Source organism: Syngnathus floridae, chromosome 19, assembly GCF_059516105.1.
Source record: "Syngnathus floridae isolate MCC-2025c chromosome 19, RoL_Sflo_1.0, whole genome shotgun sequence".
Lineage (NCBI taxonomy): Eukaryota > Metazoa > Chordata > Actinopteri > Syngnathiformes > Syngnathidae > Syngnathus > Syngnathus floridae.
Genome location: NC_142431.1, coordinates 7,742,587 through 7,757,500, shown reverse-complemented (window position 1 = coordinate 7,757,500; position 14,914 = coordinate 7,742,587). Strand labels below are relative to the sequence as shown.

The following is a 14,914-nucleotide window of genomic DNA, read 5'->3' as shown; positions in this document are numbered from 1 at the left end:
ATGGCGTAATGTTTTTCTTATTTCCACTTCGCTATATTCTCCTTACGCCACTGCCTGTCCATTCAAGATTGAAGCTCCTGCAGGACAGTGAAGCAGGGACGCCCCCTTGTGGTTCCATCTTTCATGCACCTGTAAAATGAACATGCTGGTAAAGTACGTATGCGGCAACGATTGTTAAGATTGATGAAATAGCACTATCTACTGTCATGTTGCTACATCTACATTTTGATTTTTTTTTTTTTTTTACTTCCTACGCACTGGGCTCATAAAATTCCTACACAAACGCCAAGTGGCACTTTTCAACTGGTTTGTTTATTGACATGTGTATAGTGATTGTCTGTGCACCATTCGGTTACAGAAGAATACGATTGTAAAATTAAAACAAAAAAATAAGAGCTGTACATGGTTTGTATTTCTTTAAAAATACATAATTATATGAAGGTCAGGTGGTTTCATGGTTTAATAATAATACATATTGGGAGGATTGCAATGAAGGTCAAATGATACATTAAGTTGTTAGAAAAGTGCTAAACAACTGGAATATTAAAAGTAAATACTGTTTTTGCATCTAGTAGAGGCTACGTGTTAAAACTAAATGACTGAAATTGTTAATGAATACCTAAGAATAACTAGATAAGGAATGTAAAACCAATAATTAAAAATAAAACAGGTGCTGCAACAGTTCTTCCATTCACATGCCAACAGTGTGTACGATGTTTTTTTTTCTTTTGGCAGGTTTGCGCAAAACTCCATTCTCGTTTTTTTTTTTTTTTAAACCCGTAAATAACTGATCACGTGTGACCTTGTATACTGTCATTAGTAGCAGATAAATAAATGCTCTCATGTTTTAAGTGTTGTGTAGTAAAATCACTGTGTGCCACACTAAATCCTGAGTGACAATAACCATTAAAAAAACACACACATACATTATCAACCATGCTAAAATTGTGAAATGTCACAATGGTACCTCGATGATCGAAACACTCCTCGATCCAAATTTCTGGAAAAAATATAATTGATTTCAATTTTGGTCAACCAAATCGAGGTACCACTGTGTTGGTCACAAAGCATTTAAAATTGTTGAATGGAATGAATCGTGACTAAAGATTTTGTTTCGTGGTTAATATGTCGGCGACAATGCTGTGTCAACTTTGTGAGGGAGCAACAAGCTGGAAACGGAAGAATGACACAATCAAAATAAAAGAACATGGACGGAGTTTCTCTTAATGCTGCAGCAGAGTTAGCGGCAAATATTAGTGGCATTACAGTACAAAGTGTGACTTTCACTTCCAAACATTGGTCAAGTATGAGGATTTCTTTCTTCTTGTATTTTTGCACATTTAACAGCCGAAGACTCGGAAGACATGTTAGTTGTCAAACTGAATACAAAATGGGAGGGAGGGGGGGGGGGGGGGGGGGGGCATTTGGAGTGCAGTGTACATACTGTGTGTGTGTACATGCAATCGAGTGACACACACACACACTTGCACACACTTTTATCTCATCTTCCAGACATGAGGTTATTATATTCAAGCTTGGGTGGGGGGGGATTCACTGTCATATTCACTTACAAAAATAGTATCACAATATAGACCATTTAATAAGAGCACCAGAGAGGCTAATAAACACATAGCCTGTATGGTCGGCTACATTCAGTGTCCGGGAAACGGTAGCACTGCGTCATCGTGTTTATCGTTTGTCTGTGTGCGTGGGGGGGGGGGGGTGTATTACCGATGTGTTCGGCCATCTGCTGACCGGGTCGGGGGGGGGGGGGGGGGGGGCTACCGGTGTGTTCGGCCATCCGCGGACAGGGGGCGGGGCAATGACATACCAGCTCTGCCGAACCCCTGAAGCCGACTCACCGAACCCCTAGGGTTCGCTCGAACCCAGGTTAAGAAACACTGGTCTAACACATCCCAGACCATACGCTGAACTTTCACCAAGGTTAACAACTATATCAGATACAAAAATAGCCTATGTATATATTTATGCATATAGATATATCTTCCCCCCCACACCACCACCCCAAACACTGAACCACATTTCCTAACAAAATAACTTTTCTTTGACAGATGCACAAGCACACGATTTCGGTTTAGTTTAGTTTTTTGTTTTTTTTGTTTTTTTAGGTTAAGCGAGGTCAAAACTTACTTTAATAGGAAACCCTTTTAGCATTAGCAGAGAAACCAGATCATTGGGGATGTAATTATATATTGTATTGTGATTTTTACACTATGGTATGACACAGAGGGCAGGGAGAAAAAGCAAAAAAACGCTACAACCATGTTTGAGGCGACCACCGCTAGTCTAGCACTTGGCTAAAACCTAGCGTGAGATCTTAGCTTATACAAGAGTGAGTGGTGTTATTGCTTCACGGGGTTTGGTGTGTGTGTGTGTGTGTGGGTGGGTGGGTGTGTGTTTGTAAGGTGGATCTTACCTAATTTGTTGGGAGTCCATGCCCTTGTTTATACTCATTCTGCTTGATGATGGGATCGAGATCTAGTCCAGGATCACTGTTTTACGATGATCCTGACATTAGAAGTTTTGAGATGTAATTCATTTGCAGGGCAGCTTAGGATCAGTTTGATTGTAATATGATCGTGAACTGCTAGGTTTCATTCCACAAAAGGTGACGCACTAAAAAGCACCATGTGAGCTACAGTCCGACACAAAACATCAAATCTGACGCGTTAATCGCTTTTCTTTTTCTTTGTGAGAAGCTCAGGCTTGCACGGGAAGAAAACCAGCAGAGCCTAAGTGCGCAGACATTTGAGGTAATCAATGAGTGTATCGATCAGTCTGTCATATTTCATTGAGTTGCCTAAAGTCCAGATCCTCAATCCATCACCAAGCCCTAAAGGAAAAATAAGGGAAGGACCATCATACAGTTAGGGAGGGAAAAAAGGTAGGGGGGTGGAGATTTTGTGTGGCGGCTAGTCGATGGGACCCTGGAAGATGAGCCGCGTCCACCCGGGGGTGCTAAGGGCGGCGGAGCAGAAGGGGCACACGGGTCTGAAGGCGTGCGTCCCGTGCGGCAACGGGGTGTCCGCCCAATACCTGGTTGTCCTCTCTGAGCACACGTGGCCGCAGGGCACAAAGGCATACGTGGGGGCGCCGGCATCCACGTACACGGCCGGCTCGCAGCCCAGCCACAGTGGCACGTAGGGGCCTACGCTGCGGCAAAGCGGGCATTCCCGCCGCGTGGTAGAGCCCTCGCCCTCTAAGGGCTCCTCCTCGCCCACCTCGGACCTTTGGCCCCAGTCATGGCGTCCGTGGACATGGCCGCACGTGAGGTAGACCCAGGGCTGACGTTCTTCAAGGCTGAAGTCAAATCATGAGGACTATTACTCGCTTAATTAATTGATGAAAAGTAGGTACTACAATTTATAGTACCAGTATTACAAAAACAGATGGAAGCCTAATGGACTACACTTTAACCTCTATGTAGTCGTCATATAAACTCCATGGCAAAGGTAATTACATTGTGATTGTCTGACTACCGTACCTGTGACTGCGCGGGAGGCTGGGGAAGGCAAGTGTGCTGAGGCCCACGGGACACTGCGGCCGCGATGCGTTCAGCTCCTGGCGAAGCGCTTCCAGGTGGCGCAGGGTGGGAGCACGCATGAGACCCTCGCCCGTGCGCCACAGCAAGGTGGCGCCGCACAGGTCCACCAATGAGCCGTCGCGCAGCGCGCTACTCTCGCCTTCTGCCTGTACAGGCGACACACAGTACAAATTCACTTAATAACAAAGACATCTGATGTTGGGTTTCGAGTTTCTAAAATACCAGTTTGCCTCGGCTCGGCCCGGAACGAGTCTCCCGCAAGGCGTAGACGTCGCCGCACACAGAAATCTCCCGCCACAAACCCTGCTTGGGGATCTCAGGATATCCCTCAGGGTGCATGACCAGCACGCCGTTGGTGGTCAGTCCGTCCATGTGGCCATCCGGGTTCTTCCACTTAGTTGCCTTCTCCTGCAGAAGCACATGCGCAATCATTTCCATGACCTCTCATGGAGCATGTGAATTAAAAAAACACTTGACGCACCCCTAAGAAGATGTTTTTGGAGGAGTCAAAGCCAGCGGCGTAGATGCGCGCCGTGTAGGGCGGGTGGCGCTCGCACACCACGCGGCAGGCAAAACGTGAGATGGTGCTGGGGGCAATGGATGGGTCCTCGCCCTCCTTTGCCCCCCCGGAGGTGTCCGTCACCACAAAGTCAATGGGACTCTCTGTAGATCGCCCAATCTGCGAAGGTGAGCGGGGAAGAGACAAAAGAGCATCTTGAGACTCAATATTTTTTTCTCCACTTTATTTACAGAAAATGCAAATCATGACATTATTCACAACTGTGTTCCTGAGATTTGCTTTATTTCTTCTGATATCAAAATGCAGTGAAACTTTTATGTTCTTTCCCAGCATTAATTTTAGATGGAAGGGAAATTAGAAAACAAAAATCTTTCCCAATAATTTACCTACAGGAAAAATGACAACAGCATCCTTATCAGGCACATTACCTGGAACATATCAGTGTTGTTGTCATGGCAATACTCCACTACTACTGTCTGGTTGCGGGACAGCGTGAAGGAAATGCTGTGCTGCCCCCTGCTGTGCACAGCCTGCAACGGAGCCAGTGGCAGGCGTTAGCTCATTAACTCCACCAAAGAGATAATTAGTATCAACACGGGGTTAGTCCATTTTGTTGCAGTGGTGACCAGAAGGATGTGTATATACACACACACATTCACAGACACACCTTGCTGTCCTGCGGGTTGTTGAGGATGTGTACGGCGCTGGGCTTGACGCCGTTGGCCTTGGTACGTCGATACAACGCGAAGCGGCTCTTTCGGCGCCCACGGTCCCCGCTCGGAAGAGAGCCATTGTACCTGATAATAGCGCAGGAAGAAAATCATGTTTGGATGGTTAAAACCAACTCACAGTAATGCAGTTTATTTATAAAAGTATGAGAGTGGCTAAAAAAAGCTCGTCCGCCAGTTCTTTTGAACATAATCAAAACATTAGAATTCATCAGTCAAAGCGGCACAAAGACGACAAACACGAGGCGACGTTCAGAGCAGTCGGAAATGTGTCAGCAAAGTTCGCCATTCGTGTTGATAGAACAGCTGACACCGCTGGTTTTTGTTCTGGTTACACAAACGCCGCAGGAAGTGCACGTGTCACTGATAAGAGTGGCTCGGAAAACCAGCGTCATTCTTCCCACAAAGTTCAGCACCTTGGCCCTGGACGGAACTTTACAAAAGGTCAGACTTTATCTGCTGACTAAAAGGGGAGTTTATGTGCACCGGGCCAAAACACACAGGATTTTTTTTTTAATAGCTCTTGCTTCAAACTGACATTTAACCCTTGAAAATGAAGGAAATCTAACATTGCCGCTTCAAAGCAAAATGGCAGGAACGTGTTCGTAAAAACAAAGAACTAAAAACAGGGAGTGGACTGGCTGGCACATAAATGCAATTAGCAAAGAGCAGGAAGCAGAAGATGGAAGGGGGAGATAAATTCAGAGTCCAGAGATGAAGCAGACCCATGCGTGACGTCGTTTGTATCCTGCATGCGTAAACATCATAAAGCGGCGCATGAAATATTCACTCCCTCTGGACCCCGCATCAGCCTTTTCCACCGACACTCTCCAAGAGATAAGAAGATGTCGTGTAAAAGCCACGACAGACTAGATGGTGGCCGGGCAAACTAAGGCGACAGGCGCCGGCAGGCGGCTCGCTGGCCTGCGCGGGGGCTGGCACTGACCGCGTGGCGGCTTGCGTGACATCATTGAGGCCGACAGATGCAAGGTCAAACACAAGAGATGCCACAGAAAGAGAAAGGCAGCTGAGATTTGGAGATATTTGTCGGACATTTTTTTCCCCAGTAATAGCATAGTGCCAAGCACAATTTTGGAATTACCTTAGCAATAAATATTGTTAACTCTCTCTCCCTCACTGGCAATTCTTCAAAGCTGTGCGTCTCTTAATTGTCCTTTGAATAATGAATAGACTTTGGGCAAGTAGGACCGAACAGCAACCCACATCAATCCCCGCAGGTCAATCTGTAGCCATGATTGTGCCATTTCATTTTAATGTAAGCGGTTTGTTGGCTGGCTAAGCCATAAAACACATGATTTAATATTTAAAGATAAAAAACGTAAATGAGTTAGACGCACCGCCAAAAGCATATCGCATTATGTTATGTGCCGAAAATAAACACATTTGCGTTCATTTTTGTCATTCCTCCAAGTTCATGCTCAATTGTTACAACAATGACAAATCTGTTTGAGCAGTTGATACCACAGCAGAGTGCCACCTCTTGTTTGTAAAGTGAGGGAGGAAACGTCTAGGAAGACGATTCATCTGTATTCAGATGTTTAGCCTGTGGGCAGGAAGGGGGCTTGGGGGAAACCATAGGCCGTTAGGTCAGTTATCTTTGGCACAGACAGGAAACAGTGCGGACCAAGAGGGACGTCTGCATAAAACTGGCCAGGGACGTAAGCATGTGTGACATTCAACCACCCAGCAGATTCTCTGGAACTCTGCGTATCCCACCAGTGACGAAAAGGGGCTTTTCTCCTCCTCCTACTCCACCATTGCCCGGTCTGGATTAAACTACACACAGCAGCAAAAAAACATAAAAGATGACTACACTACTAAAAGCATGGACATGGTCATGCATTTTTCACACGGTCCCTACTTGGAGCTATAAAAGATCCAGCATAGGATGACATCATCGGGATTCAGCCGTCTCCATCCCTGTCTCCCACTGTACACCTACAACCATTGATGAAAAAGTCTCTCCCATTGCGGATCTATGTCAAATAGCCATGGAGACTTTTTTGACGACGACACCCAAACGCACCACGCACATACAAGACAATCCATGGGTTTTAAAGTTAGTTTTTAACACATAAATAGACGGTTGGGTAGCGGAAACGGCGTCAGCTGGTCAATAAAAATGATATATAAACACACAGTACATGCGCAAATACACATTTATACATGGTAATAGAGTATTTGAGGCGTCATGATGGAGCGATTCTCCATCCCGCTCGTTATTTATTTATTTTTTTTACTACTTACCCCAAAATGACCAGTTCGCCGTATTTAATAGAGTCTTTAACGGGCACATCATCGTCTCCGTCCTTTTTCGGTGAATTCATCAGCGAGGACTTGCTCCAGGGAATGGAATAGAATAATTTTTAACAGGAAAAAAAATAATAAGAAGAAATGAGTCGTCCTCAACGGGAATACTACGAAGCGATTAAACAATGCTAACACCCCCCTCGAAAGTGTCGCGTTGAAAACCGTTCAGGGGGCTGCCTCTTTAGTCAAGTTGGAACACAGTCGGACAAAGTTTCCTCGGACTTGTTGCCGTGTGTTGGACAGTTTTGGTCCACCGGAGAAGCATCTTTTTGAGGCTTTAAAATAGTCTAGTTTGTCGCTAGCATGTATCGAAATCTATTCACTAGCAAACCAAGAGCGGAGGTAACAACGGCTAGCAGTGGGGAGTGGGGCAAACTACTAGGGGCGGGGGTGGCCGGCAAACACATATCGCTAGATTTTCAATTGACGTGATAGCAAAGGAAAACACACATCTTACACGTAAGTAATTTGTGAATTAAAAATTAGTGTACTTTTTAATTACCACATATTTCGGCGTTTCTGGTCATATAAAATCCAAAGATAAGCGACCACCCCTCTTTGAAAATGAGAAATGGGTGACGTGACTCATCGGTTCGATTAAAATAAGGCATTATATACCTATTTTTTTTCTTGGCTGGAGTAAACAGAATTTATTTTGGGAAAATCATTTTAAAAAGTATGTAGTGTGAATGTTGCAAGGCTGTGTGTGTGGGTCGCGAAGTAAGAATGTGGGTCAACATACCCCAGACAAGACATTATTTTCCAGTCTGGAAGTCATGAGGGAGTTGGGAACGCATTCTTTAGCAAAACTTGACACTAGTATTCTTTTTGCTGCTACTTTTATTTTAATGGTTATGCTTCTTTAAATGCATCAAAACGGCTGTTTAACCATGCATATACTGATGCTCATACAGGAGTTTACCCATATCACCACAAGAGGGCAGTATACTTAAGTTAATCAGACGACAGTACTGTATTCATATTCATTAACCCACACTTACAATTTTAATATTTAGAGGACATACGTACAGTGGTAATGTGACTTTATTGTTTGTATACACAGTATACTTGGGTCATTCATCAAGTGTGGAATTTAATAACTAAACCTTGTGTAATTCTAAAACTGTGAGCAACCAGTTAAGCATTTCCGCTCCACTGTGATGCAACAGTGGTGCAAATTTAGAAGAAGTGTGTAAATTTGTTTAGGTTTAGATATTGACATGACGAGCATACACATATTTCAAGTTAAACATTGCCACAGGTTCACTTAATGACATATGTGTGATTGTCCAAACACTCACAAGAATGTAGACTAAACCACAGGACTAATCAAAGAGCGACTCTGGCTCCGTTTTTCTCACACGTTGAGTAATCCACAGCGCAAACCCACCCACCAACTGACACACCTGTGAATTCAAAGTGAACAAGAACCCACCAGAGCAGTCAGCGCAAGCTTTTAAATTGTGAAATCCAGCAGGTGGAAAATGGCAGGACCAGATGCGCCTTTCACATTCTCGCTGCGGGATTAAGGTCACACCCTCCTCCGCTTGTACTCCACTTGCTGCCAGTTTCGCAAGCCAAGTGAGAGCAAAGAAGGCCGTGTCCAAACTCCGCCAGTTTAACTTCATTATTAATGCACACAATAAAAGTGCTTTGTGTCCCCGAGCAAGTGACTCAACTTTTCTGACATGCATCATGTCACCAAAGGAGAATTTTTCTTCTCGCTGATCACGGTGCATGTCGAGGTAAGAGTGGACTTGCTCAAGCACTATTATCACCAAACAGAGGACTTTGGTCTTCTCCATGCACCAGAAAAAATGTGAAACTGAAACTAGCAAACACGCACATGACCATCAAATTGTTATTTTTACATTTAGATTGTATTTGTCTCAAAATATATTTCAATTGTGCTTAGAAATGCATAAAAAGGCTTGACGTGACACAGCCATCTGTCGCTGGGTCTTTTGTCGTGGTTGCCAAGGAAACAAGTGCAAACAAAGACAAGGTATTTCCCTCATGGTGCTTCTTAAGCAAATGGCAGGGGCAATTGGGGAAACGAGTGAATTTATTTTTTGGGGCATAGTGAATAAAAATAATGCCATCTAGTTTGTGGCTGTAAATTACTCAATGCCTTTTTTTTTATCCCGTTTTTGTCACCAAATGAGTGCGACAGGGAATTCCCACATTCCAGACAACGAGGGGGGGGAGGGGAGGGGAGGGGGGGTCACTAATCGTACTATTTAATGAGTGAACTTGCTCGATGGTTTCCTGTCTGGGGGACTGAAAGTAGAACTAAACCCAGATTATAATCAAAAGTGAGGAAGTGTCAAATTGCAGTATTGTCTGATAGAAAGTCCAAAGTGTGGCCTGGTGACCTTTTGGAGGGTCAGCGCACGACGGAGTCCCCCCTTTGATGTCGTTCGGAAAGCGGAGGACAAAAACAACAGCGGCAATACATTTTATTCCCAACGAGTGCTACAAAGTGGTGTGAGACAGCGGCGGGTCAAACTTCAAGAGAACAAACATGGCACGGAGCAAACACTGAAGGCCTTTCCAAGCACGGGGCAGATAGCGAGCAGCGTTCCCAGAGTTGAGGAATTCCTGACCTGACGATCTTTGTACACACACACAAACTTTTTCTGTACGTTTTACCACCTGTTTGTCTGTTTATGTTTGATACTGAGCAAAGATTTCGCAAGTTTGCAGCCACAATTCACACCTGTCACTTTTTTCACCATGGGAGCGAAAATTCTGTAATTTAAAAGATAACATTTGATAGTACATTCATATTGACCAAAATAAAATATTGTCAGCTGCTATTTTAGACATATAGTAAAAAAATAACAGACTTGAACATTAAAGATTCATATAAAGTTAGACAAAACATATGAAAATGTAATATTTTTAAATAAAGGCAAAAAGAATTCAATACATACATCAATATAAAATATTTTAGTCACATTTAATTGAGCCTGAGTGTAAGTCAACTTTGCCATCGCTGAAACTTTTTTTGTGTGGGAGAAATGTGTCACTTCCTTATGACACATGCGATTACTTTTGTCAAAGTTCCCTCGATCTACCCTCGCTGGACGTACGTTTGACGTTTAACTTTTTGTCGCCTGTGAGTTCATTTCCGCTTCAGAAGAGGCCCACTCAATACGACTTGTCAGAATTTATTCACGGCGCAATGCGTGGCAGTGACTCACGGGTTCAGAGCACACTAACGTTTTCACTTCTCTAAGGGGGATAAGAAAGTGCCACTTCTGCACTGGTATGGATGTAATCATGTATGTTTTTTGTTTTATTACTTCAATTCAGCATAGCAAAAAAAGAGCCTAAAACAAAAGTATGTGACGATGACAGAGGAACATGGATCATTTAAGCACCGAAATGGAGGTGGTAAACACTTGGCAGGGTCCGAAAAGGTCAGTCAAACTAAACAAGTGCAGCAGAGAACAGCCCTTCCCTGAAAAAAAAAAACTTTTTTTTGTGTGTTAAGGCATCTGAAACTACAAACATGGAAGATCTGTGTGAGACAATGAGCAAAAAAATATAGAGAGAGAGATCCATATCACAGTGTGTGAATGTCCAATGTCCAAAAAAGTGTACAATCACTAGTTGCTGAGGTCCGGGAAAATGTTGCTGATAAAGGCAAAGTTCTGTCCTCAAAAGACTCTCAAACTTTGGATATGTAGCTGGAATACTCGTGGGGAGATTCATGAATGTCGCCGTGGTAAATTTGCAAATAAGAGCAAAGCAAAGTTAATAATAAATTTGGGGTTTTAGGAAAGAAGGTTCTGGGATGGAAACTTTCTATGGAAATTAATGGGAATACAACACTCATTTTAAGTGCCATAAAAGAAAAAAAATTAAAGTGAGAGAACGGGGGAGAGAAATCCAGTTCACGCAAATAAATGTAAAAATCTGCGAATGAAAGAGAACTAAGTTTGGCTCTAAATAGGTTAGTTAACATTACTAGGGGAAATATATGGTAGCGTAATCCTGACTAAATTTAAGTGCAGTGTGCCTTGATTTGCGAGCACATTTAGTTTTTCAAGTTCTCCCTTGGTCTTGTGTGTGTGTGTGTGTGTGTGTGTGTGTGTGTGTGTGTGTGTGTGTGTGTGTGTGTGTGTCTGTGTGTGTCTGTGTGTGTCTGTGTGTGTGTCTGTGTGTGTGTCTGTGTGTGTGTCTGTGTGTGTGTCTGTGTGTGTGTGTCTGTGTGTGTGTCTGTGTGTGTGTCTGTGTGTGTGTCTGTGTGTGTGTCTGTGTGTCTGTGTGTCTGTGTCTGTGTGTGTGTCTGTGTGTGTCTGTGTGTGTGTGTGTGTGTGTGTGTGTGTGTGTGTGTGTGTGTGTGTGTGTGTGTGTGTGTGTGTGTGTGTGTGTGTGTGTGTGTGTGTGTGTGTGTGTGTCCGTGTGTGTTAATTTCCATGGAAAGTTTCCAATTTGGGATACAGTGAACCCCGATAATTTCCGAGCTTAACTTGACTTGGAAATTTACCGAAACCCTGCCACCCCTTTACAATCCGAAAAGTGAGTGGTCAAAAATGGGAATTAAAAGGAGGATATAATTGCTAGAGGTGGCGTCATCTCCGAGCGGGGTTAAGATTTGTAGTTTGAGGTAAGCCAGGTAAGGCCTTCGTAGAGTCCGTCGCCAGATGTGGCGCACGAGGGCTGCACGTACCAGTTGCGGTCACGGATGCGGGTCAGGCCCAGCTTCTCCTGGATCTCATGGGGCTTCATGGCATCGGCCAGGTCCTGCTTGTTGGCGAAAATAAGGATGATGGCATCGCGCATCTCACGGTCGTTGATGATACGGTGGAGCTCCTGGCGGGCCTCATCAATGCGGTCCCGATCGGCGCAGTCCACCACAAAGATCAAGCCCTGCGTGCCCGTGTAGTAATGTCGCCAAAGCGGACGGATCTTATCCTGGCCGCCCACGTCCCACACGTTGAACTTGACGTTCTTGTAGGTGACCGTCTCCACGTTGAAGCCCACAGTGGGGATGGTGGTGACCGACTGTCCCAGCTTCAGCTTGTACAGGATGGTGGTCTTGCCCGCGGCATCAAGTCCAAGCATCAGTATTCTCATCTCCTTGTTGCCAAAGATCTTTGACAGCATTTTCCCCATCGTGTTCAACGCGCATAAATACTTTCACAACGGTAATAAAATTTTAAAAAAAGCTTCACGGACGCAACAGTGTGTTGAGTGACCTGAGTGGGTGTGTGTATAGCCCTTTGAGGGGAACAGTGAGGGTGCCTCACCCTAACCTGTGCCCTTCTGAACCAACATTTCCACGGACGTCTCGACGCCTTCTTCCACCGAGGCAGGCCCAGTCCAAAGCCCAGGCTTCTCACTTGCTCCTCGGCCGCCGGTTGTCCACACTCGCCCCGAGGCCTGTCGACGAAATTCACCGCGGCGGTAGCGTAGCTGCTACTGTTTTTTCCCGGACAAACGGATTCAAATTCCCCTCGGTCCGCGACAGCGGGACATGAAGAGGAACAAGGGCCGACAATGTTACTAATTCATCCGACTTTCTTCTCTCTTTTTCCCCCCCCGCCTGTGTGTGGCACAAGAGCAGGGAGGGGTGTCAGGGCGGAGCACGACAACTTTGAAGCGGAAATAAAAAAAAAAAAAGAGCCTTGGGTTTCGACGCATCAAAGTGGAGTGAAGACGACTCACCTCTGCGGCTAATGGCCACCCCGCGGTCCCCTGATCGTTTCTCCCCGCTCTCTTGCTTCTCTTCGCCCCTCTCGCTCGCTCTCTCCCTTCGGCCCGGCGGTGCTGTGTTACCGGAAAAGGTGCGGACTCACTTTGGCCGCCACTTCCTCTCCACCGCTCAGACACTAGCTTACTACAGTGCCGCCTTTAGGTGCTCGTTGAAAGCTCGGAAATATGACAAGTTTAAGCACAAAAGGCTTGCAAAAGGGTGTGCCACTTGGTTTTAAACAAGTGTAGTGTTGGTTTTTTTTTAATTATTATTTAACCAGCCCTTGAGCACTTAATAAATAATATGGTGCATAATATCTGTAATAATATCTTGCATTATTACAGGCTCAACGCTTGTAGTACAATTTATTCAAGATCAAGATTCAAGAATTTTATTGGCCATGTTTGAGCATGCCAAACAAGGAATTTGACTTCGGTACATCTCAGCCTCTGTTCAACACTTAGGTGACTAACAACACTCAGGACATGTGCGAAAATTGACAAATATTCTCAAACATCCCCTGATCTTGAACTCCCAGGAGGGCAAGGAAAAACTCAAAACTCCTACTAGGGGAAATGAGAAACCTTGAGAAGAGAGAGACCACAGATGGGAGGATCCCTCTTCCAGGATGATCAGGCTGCAATGGATGCAGAGTGGACACATAGTTCACATAATATAGACAATTCAAAGATAAAGCGTTAAACGACACAAGTTACTTTCAACGCTTTTATAGTCGTTGCCCCTATAATTAATGTTTCTGCCAACAAATTACCACTTCACGTCGGTATACATTACACCTCTCAATTTTTCAAACCCTTCGTTTAAAACCAGAATACAGTGGAGCCTCGGTTTTTGACCAAGATTCAAGATTCAAGAGATTCAAGAGTTTTTTATTCGCCATGTTTGAGCATGCCAAACAAGGAATTTGACTTCGGTAAATCACAGCCTCTGTTCAACATTTAGGTGACTAACAACAACACTCAGCACATGTGAAGAACGAAAGATATTCTCAAACATCCCCAGATCTTAAACTCCCAAGAGGGCAAGGAAAAACTCAAAACTCCAGCTATGGGAAATGAGAAACCTTGAGAAAAGTCCACAGATGGGAGGGTCCCTCTTCTAGGATGACCAGGCTGCAATGGATGCAGAGAGGACACATAGTACAAACAGTGTAAACAAAAAAGGTGTGGAAAGCAGGATGTTATTGCACAGTAATGACTCTGAGACTCTAAGAGTGGTGTGAGTTCATCAGAGCGACAGCCTGGGGGAAGAAGCTGTCTCTGTGTCTGCTGGTTTTAGTGTACAGAGCTCTATAACGGCGTCCGGAGGGGAGTAGTTCAAACAGGCTGCAACCTGGGTGCGAAGGGTCTGTTGAGATGTTACTTGCACGTTTCCTAATCACCACAATCTGTTCCAGAAGGCTGTTCGAGAAGTGAATCGTTCGAATTCCGTATCATGTTTTCCCATTACAAATAATGGAAACAAATTTAATCCGTTCCAAACAAAAAAACAAAAAAAAACGCCTTTTTTAAGCATTTTTTCATTTGCGCATTTTTGTCCAATCGCGCAACTGCAGCGCACCGCCGAACGCGCAACCGTAGCGCGTCGCCGACCACGCAACTGCACCGCGCTGGTCGCATTATTGTGACAGAGCCGTCGCTGATATTTAGAAAATATTTTTAAAGTCCTGATGTACTTTCCCAAATTTAAGTGGACATCAGTGCGCAGGGGGCTTAATTTTGTCCGATCGCGCAACTGCAGCGCTCCGCCGAACGAGCAAATGTAGCACGTCGCCGACCGTGCAACTACACCACGCTGGTCGCATTATTGTGACAGAGCCCTCGCTGAAATTCAAAAAATATTTTTAACGTCCTTATGTACCTTCCAAAATTTAAGTGGACCTCAGTGCGCAGGGAGTTTAATTTGGTCCGATCGCGCAACCGCAGCGCGCCGGGCGCTCACTGTCGCATTGCTTTAAGAGCGTCTTTGTGTTTTAGGATGGCTTTACTGCTCTCACTTGCTTCCATTGGAGGCATGATTAGAGTTGATGCAATTCTCAGAGT

General features: G+C 44.7%; 2 protein-coding genes across 4 annotated transcripts in view; both read right to left on the bottom strand.

Moving 5' to 3' along the window:
- LOC148382022 (E3 ubiquitin-protein ligase pellino homolog 2) overlaps positions 1 to 7,522 on the bottom strand; it is a 9,893-nt gene extending 2,371 nt beyond the window's left edge. The window contains exons 1-8 of one of the 2 annotated variants that reach the window (XR_015854473.1): positions 7,082 to 7,522; positions 4,753 to 4,882; positions 4,514 to 4,615; positions 4,047 to 4,244; positions 3,788 to 3,973; positions 3,506 to 3,711; positions 2,438 to 3,321; positions 1 to 129 (exon numbers count right to left, since the gene is read on the bottom strand). The exon at positions 1 to 129 is cut by the window's left edge and continues 44 nt beyond it. Coding sequence is in view for 1 of the 2 variants with exons in the window: in XM_088362572.1 (XP_088218698.1) it covers positions 2,934 to 3,321; positions 3,506 to 3,711; positions 3,788 to 3,973; positions 4,047 to 4,244; positions 4,514 to 4,615; positions 4,753 to 4,882; positions 7,082 to 7,161 (1,290 nt within the window). In the remaining variant the exon portion in view is untranslated. Of the gene's footprint in view, positions 130 to 293; positions 3,322 to 3,505; positions 3,712 to 3,787; positions 3,974 to 4,046; positions 4,245 to 4,513; positions 4,616 to 4,752; positions 4,883 to 7,081 lie in introns of those variants that run through there. The other variant, XM_088362572.1, reaches the window with a different exon arrangement.
- Positions 7,523 to 10,418: 2,896 nt separating this feature from the next.
- On the bottom strand, positions 10,419 to 12,981 carry LOC148382021 (ADP-ribosylation factor 6-like). Of its 2 annotated transcripts, none has more exons than XM_088362573.1 (2): positions 12,824 to 12,981; positions 10,419 to 12,701 (listed from the first exon to the last, which is right to left on the bottom strand). In XM_088362573.1, the coding sequence occupies exon 2, from the start codon at positions 12,269 to 12,271 to the stop codon at positions 11,744 to 11,746; it is 528 nt and encodes a 175-aa protein (XP_088218699.1). In that variant the 5' UTR covers positions 12,272 to 12,701; positions 12,824 to 12,981; the 3' UTR covers positions 10,419 to 11,743. The 2 variants fall into 2 exon arrangements, with proteins under 2 accessions (XP_088218699.1, XP_088218700.1); XM_088362574.1 differs by having other exon boundaries at positions 10,419 to 12,538.
- Between the last annotated feature and the right edge of the window lie 1,933 nt (positions 12,982 to 14,914).